At 45.6% G+C, this 6,505-nt stretch overlaps 3 protein-coding genes across 5 annotated transcripts in view; 1 reads left to right on the forward strand and 2 right to left on the reverse strand.

The window, feature by feature from the left end:
• LOC103265811 (TATA-binding protein-associated factor 2N) overlaps positions 1-6,505 on the forward strand; it is an 82,712-nt gene that overhangs the window by 44,840 nt on the left and 31,367 nt on the right. The window lies entirely within an intron of this gene.
• The window catches only part of CCL5 (C-C motif chemokine ligand 5), a 30,201-nt gene that overhangs the window by 3,688 nt on the left and 20,008 nt on the right, over positions 1-6,505 (reverse strand). Inside the window, exon 4 of the mRNA XM_008063464.2 lies at positions 3,241-3,252. The gene's annotated coding sequence lies outside the window, so the exon portion shown is untranslated. The remainder of the gene's footprint in view (positions 1-3,240; positions 3,253-6,505) is intronic.
• Positions 1,903-6,505, reverse strand: part of HEATR9 (HEAT repeat containing 9) — a 13,230-nt gene continuing 8,627 nt past the window's right edge. For both annotated transcript variants that reach the window (XM_008063465.2, XM_021715222.1), the window contains 7 exons: positions 5,762-5,944; positions 5,315-5,407; positions 5,080-5,199; positions 3,943-4,016; positions 3,417-3,468; positions 2,595-2,681; positions 1,903-2,368 (listed from right to left, as the gene is read on the reverse strand). In XM_008063465.2, coding sequence (XP_008061656.1) covers positions 2,048-2,368; positions 2,595-2,681; positions 3,417-3,468; positions 3,943-4,016; positions 5,080-5,199; positions 5,315-5,407; positions 5,762-5,944 — 930 coding nt within the window. In that variant the 3' untranslated portion in view covers positions 1,903-2,047. The remainder of the gene's footprint in view (positions 2,369-2,594; positions 2,682-3,416; positions 3,469-3,942; positions 4,017-5,079; positions 5,200-5,314; positions 5,408-5,761; positions 5,945-6,505) is intronic.

Consider the following 6,505-nt stretch of genomic DNA (forward strand, 5'->3'; position numbering starts at 1 on the left):
CAGCCACTGCACTCCAGTCTGGGCGACAGAGTGAGACTCCAAGTCAAAAAAAAAAAAAAGGTTTGGGTCAGAGAAGAGAGAAGAGAGAGGCTAATATTCTGAATGGTATTCAAGGTTCAGTCCCAACAGATCCTGGTGGTTGAGGTGAGTCGGCATCTTCGAACTCCCAAGGGAGAAGCTGGTCATTACTTAGATTAAGCATACTTCTATAAGGGTGTTTGATTTAGGCAGCTTTAGTACTGGGGAGGCTCTGGTATACTGATTGTGTACCAGGTAGTGGATGCTCTGTGAAGACCTTTATGCTCACTGCTGTCTTAAGTCTTTTGGTTAGGCTTGCTGAAATTAGAATTGAGGTACTACTGGGCAGAAACTGGGATTGGACTGACTAATAAGACATCCAGAAATATGGAAGAGGGATTAGAGATCTATGGGCAGGATTTTATAGAAGTTGAGAGCCTGGAAATTTGAGTCATATTGCTCCTGGGCCCAAAATTGCAGAGTGGGTAAAAGAGGAACAACCTTCCTATCTTTGGTCTTTGGTGCCAAAATAGTAGAGGGATTCCCATGGAGTGCTGCTTATACTTTGGAATAGTGAAACCACTCTGATTTTTTTACTTATAGCTCTCTGTGAGGCAAAACATGCATCTAGAAGTGGAGGGCAGGTTGGGAGATCAATCTGAATGACAGGCTATAGAGGTTGAATATCCCTTCTCCTGAATATTTGGAACCAGAAATATTTCTGATTTTGTAGGTTTTTGGATTTTGAACATTTGTATTAAACTTACTGGTTAAGCATCCCTATTCCAAAAATCCATAATGCTCTAATATGCATTTCCGTTGGGTATCATGTTGGCACTCAAGAAGTTTCAAATTTTGGAGCATTTTGGATTTTGGATTTATACATTAGGGATACTCAATTTATAGTGAATTTAGAATAACTGAACTACTCTAGAACCTAGGGTGCAGGGGAGTGGAAGGGAGCATCTATTTTACCTTGACCTTTCTATGCTTGAGGGAAAGAACTTACTTCTCATTAGATCACTTCAGGAGGATTGAGGAAGTAAATGAGCATTCTCAGAAGACAGTCTTTTTAAACCTCTGGTTGTCATAGGTGCACATGACAATACTGAAGAGAGGAAAAGGGAGAAAGTTCATATTTGAGTGTTTACTATGTAATGCCAGGCACTATTAAGCTTTATATTAATTCTTATAGGAACTCTCTGAGGTAGTGGGCATTCTCTTCATTTTACAGGTGAGGAAACAGAATCAGGAAAGTTAATAACTTGTCCAAAGTCAAAGATCAAATAAGAGATGAGCCCTAGGATTAAATAACAGATTTGCCTAACTCCAAAGTATGGACTTTTCTTCTTGATAGGGGTTGTAGCTTGTTGGAGTTTGTATGGTAGATCCTATTGGCAAAGGGAAACTGAAGCTTCAGTAGAAATGAGAGAGAAATTAAGGCAGTTTTAGAGAGTAAATAGGGTCTCTCAAAGGGAATGACCCCAAGGTAGGTAGAAAGTAGTTACCTAGGTAGAAGAGACAACAAAGAGGATAGGTAGTTCTAATTAAAACGTAACTGTCTTCTGTCTACTGACGGGGAGGTGGAGGTGGAGTGGGACAAGGTGGTTTAAGCTTTTTAGCATTTTCTCCTTGTTTTCCCTCAGCAACCCTTTCTAGGCAGAAACTCCTCTGTAGCTTTGCCATCAAATTACGGGCACAGATAAAGACTTGATTTAGAGAGGCAGGCTGGCCATCCAGAGAAGCTTTGGCTCTGTCTTTCCCTCTTTCCTCCAGTGAAAAGACATGGCTGAGTGGAAAGAACACTCAAGCAGGAGTGAGACCTGTGTTCCAATGCAGCTTCTGATGAAGGGAACAGAAGAGTCAACAGTGATTCTGAGAGGCGTGGTGGGTGGAGTGATCCTCGTTTATTCATGGAAGATAAGTATAGATTGTTCTCTCAGGGGAGCCTGAGAAATGTTCTCAAGGAGGGAGTGGGGGGTAGGCTCAAAGAGCTGACTTATTTGGCGGTTTCAGCAAGGATTCAGAGTTATTTCCTGATCCTTGGCTGCCAGGGCCCTGGAGCCTGTGGCCTGTGTTTTTGTGGTTTAGAGCAACAGAATGGGAAGGCAGGCACCTTTTTCTTTTGGTCTACTTTGGTGCTGGGCTTTGTAAAACACAATGGGTTCAGCTTTACAAGTCGAAAATCTTGGATATTTAATTCTTCTGGATTCTCAGGCTCCTTCTGGAATCTTGTAGGTTCAGCCTTCACATCGGTCTTAGGTGCCTCATGTACAATGAAAATCTTGTTTTTCAGCTTGTTTTGGATCCAGGAATCAACTGAGGTACGCAGGATTAATGTTTCTTGTAGCTGCATTGAAACAAAGGCCATAGCGCTGGCTTACTTTGGGCTCACGTTGGGAGGAGAGGGAGCACCCAAGGGAGGGGAAGCGCTAGCCGCATGCCATGATCACCCCAAGGAACAAGGTCAAGGGACAGTGTCTGAGGGTTCATTTGTTTGACCTCCTGATGAGAAAATAGTGAGGTGGGTCAGAGGATTGGAGGAGGGGTAGAGAAGAAGAAGAGGTGGGCCTTACACTGTTCTTCACAACCTGGTGCTTTTCTGTGTCTAGCATGTCCAGAAGCAAGTGGAACACTTGTGGGCTGCGGATCCCCAGAACGCCCTGGCAGAGGCACAGTAGAGTACCTAAATAGCCAGCCCCAGGAAGATGCCTTATACCCTTTCCCATTCTATTCCTTTTGTGAGGCTCTGAAGCCCAAAAGAGGAGATATGGCTTCCCAGCTAAGATATTTCTTTTCAGCCAGGCTCAATGGCTCAGCCTGTAATCCCACGCCTTGGGAGGCTGAGGTGAGTGCATTGTCTGAGCCCGCAGGTTCGAGACCCGCATGGGCAACTTGGTGAGACCTCATCTCTACAATAAATCAAAAAATTGGCCGGGTGTGGTAGCGTGCGCCTGTAGTTCCAGCTACTTGGAAGGCTGAGGTGGAAGGATCTCTGGAGCCCAGCAGGTTGAGGTTGCGGTGACTGGGGAGCAGCCACTGCACTCCAATCTGGGCGACAGAGTGAGACTCCAACTCAAAAAAAAAAAAGATATTTCTTTTCTTGCCATTTGGGACTACCACATGGGTTATCAATGCCCGTTATTTTCCAGGAGGAGTCAAGACAGTTTCTGCAATATCTAAGCAACACTCCTCACATCCATCTCCTGTCCCTTAGCCCACCCACTGCCAGCCCTGAAAAAAAGGTTACCTGATGCTTGGTAGGGCTGGAATTCTAAAATAAACAACCTCCCAAACTTTATAGACTTTCTTCCTCTTGGTGACTCTACTCAGTCACCTACTCCCCCTGCCATCAACACATCTCAGGAACTGGGTCAGAGAAACAGAACCAGTCTTACCAAAGAGATGACCGCTTCCTGGCGTTTAGTGGTGTTTGGGTCCATCAGTTGCCTGTGTAGAAGGGAGTGAGTATGTTGTGGTTCAATAAGGGGTGGGGGAGTGGGAGGAAGGCTGGTTGCTTTTTAGGTCCACAGTGATTTGGGCATAATGCCAGGTGATACTAATTTCATTCATTTCCCTCTCTTGTTATTTAGGTCAGGAAGGGTCAGGGAAGGGGAAAAAAGGTACTACGGTTTGCCAGGAGACAGTCAATGATGATCAGAAGCCACATCTGTCCAGAACTTTACCTTTTAAAAGTTATTTTCATGTCATATTATCATTATTAGTTTGCACTTTGTAGCAACCTTCAGTGGTAGGTATTATTAGCCTCTTTTTGCAGATGAACAAAAGCCCAGGAGCCAAAGAGTGATTTGGTCAGGGGCACAGGTGAGGGGAAGCTGAGAACCAGCAAGCTCCTGCTGACCCTCTGCCTCCTTCCTACAGCCTAGGATTTGGTCCTGGCAGCTCCCAGCGCAGGCTACTCACGCCTCTACCAGGTTCATCATTATAGGCTTCATCTTGAGCTCTTCCACAGTTTCAGCCACAGCCTGCCTCATAGCCTGCAGAGGGATCAAAGTGGGACAACAGAGAGAGGGAATGTAGAGCTGTAGACTTAAGTGTTCCAGAAACCTTTATTGAACATGCACTTTGTGCTATATAGGGTCCCTGCCTTGAGGAGCTCACAGTCTGGTGAAGGAAGCAGACAAGCAGGAAATCACAGTATTATGTAAGTTACACATAGGGTCTCCTAACTCAGTCTTTAGTGCTGAGGAGATTTCCTGGAGATGATACCTGAGCTAAAACTTGAAAGATGAATGGGAGCTGATAAGGCAGAGGGTTAGGAGTGGGCAGATTTTAGGGGCAGAGGGAGAGCATGTACAAAGGTTTAGGGGCCAGAGAAGTGTAGAGCTTGGAGAACTGAGAATAGTTCAGCTTGGTGAGATGACCAAACAGACTCTTCAGAGCACTCTGAGCAATCACACTGGGACAACAGCTTATCAGTCAGGACGTGGTTGTCCGAAGCATAGTTGGTGTGTAGTTCTAAGAGGAAGAGTGGTGAGAGATGAAGCTAGAGAGCTAAGCAGGGCTTGAGTTGTATAGGCAATATAAACCATTCTGAGGGCCTTGAATGCCAATGGAAAGTTTTATGCAGAGGTAAGATGCAATCTGATTTACATTTTAGAAAAATGTCTTTAAATGTTATGACTAGTTTTATAATGAGCAGTAGGGAGGATAAAAGCAAAGGAACATAGAGGAAGGCAGGTTTGAATCTGATTGGTGATTTGGGAAAATCCCTTTGGAGATGTTGAGAAAGCTTGAAGAAGTAATATTGTATTCTAATAGGCAGAAGAAGAGGGGGGTTACTTATCAGTGGGAGTGAATAGTATCGTACAGAAGAAGGAGGGACAATTTGGGGCATTTTAAGCTAAGAGAACTGTCAGAGCAAAGGAAAGGTGACTTGGAAAATGTAGGCTGCGTTAGCAGACCAAGGGAGTAGGTTAGGGTGAATGTGAAATTTGGGGAGGAGGTGCTGTGGTGGTAGCTAAGCCAGAGGAGGTCTCCAGAGAAGGGAGAAGAGACAGGATTGGGCTGTCAGGGCTTGGGAGCTTTGGTCTCACTTACGAAAAAGGGCTCTTTATGTGTCTGCCTCCTGAGCAGGTCAAATGTGAGTTCCTCTAGCCCTTGTACCTGGATCTGTTCCAGCCCAATGCTCCTGAGCATCTGGGTGGCTTCAAAGCGGTCCTGAGGTCAGGAGTGAAGAAGGTGTAAAAGATAGATTCCCTTATTCATCCCCCAGCCGGGGATGAAGGGTATAAGTGCTGGGAAAGGAAGGGTAACAAGGCAGCCTAGAGCTTACCGCAAGAACACTGGAGGAACACAGCTGGTCTAGGATGGCTCTGATGACTGTAGCTGAGTGCACATGCATCATCTTGACCAGCATCCTAAGTGCCTACAAAGGGTTGGGTGGGGCAGGGTGTACAAAGCCTAGATGTATCTAGATGGCCAGGTGGACTTGTGTACTGAGCCTAGGACTGGTGAGGAACAGGTGGGGTCCTTTTCTTGCCTCTTGGCTTCTTGAGTGAGAATACAAGTTCATGGGTATTCATACATGAATGAACACCCATACCTGTCAAATACACACAGGCACATATACACTTATATGTCCACATGACCCCATACTCAAACTTATTTATAAACACAGAGGACCCTATAATGCTCTACCACCAACATGACAAGATCTAGACCCCACCCAATTCAGCACTGACCTCTCTCCCTGGAGATCCCAGCCTTCTGCCCCTCACACCTTCATCCGCTGGGTCTTGAGCCCTTGGCATAGGCACTGCAACAGGAACTCTTGGGCCATGTTGCTGCAAGGCCTCAGGAAACCCAAGCACAGGGCTGCTTCCACAGATGCTTCATCCGATGACTTCTTTATCAGTGTCTGTAGTACAGACACCAACTTCCCTTCATCTCCAACTTGAGTCCTCTGAGGGAGACAGGAGGTGAAGTGGGTGGGAGAAGAGGCTGTCTTCAACCAGGCATTGTGCTTTATAAGAGAGCAGTGCTTCAAACCATTCTTCTTCCTTCCTAAAATGAATCTTGTGACATCAGATTATTTTTACCCATTTAACCTTATTTTTGCTGTTGCCTGCTTGCTCCTAGGTCATAACTCCTCATTTCTCTATGACTTTATCTCATGGACGGATCACTGTTTCTCTCTGCAACACTTCTGGTGTCTTAATTTCTGGCATTAAAAAAAAATACATGCTGTTTCGCAGAGAACCATTAAAAAGTAAGGGTTGGGCGCAGTGGCTCAAACCTGTAATCCCAGCACTTTGGGAGGCTGAGGCGAGAGGATTGTCTGAGCCCAGGAGTTTGAGACCAGCCTGAGCAACTTGGTGAGACCTCGTCTCTACAATATCTCAAAAAAAAAAAAAAAATTTAGCCAGGCATGGTAGCGCATGCCTGTAGTTCCAACTACTAGGAAGGCTGAGGTGGAAGGATTGCCTGAGCTCAGTAGGCCCACACTGGGATGGCCATGAGCATG

The sequence above is a fragment of the Carlito syrichta genome, unplaced genomic scaffold (assembly GCF_000164805.1).
Source record: "Carlito syrichta isolate Samal-C Ts95f unplaced genomic scaffold, Tarsius_syrichta-2.0.1 Scaffold306854, whole genome shotgun sequence".
Taxonomy (NCBI): domain Eukaryota; kingdom Metazoa; phylum Chordata; class Mammalia; order Primates; family Tarsiidae; genus Carlito; species Carlito syrichta.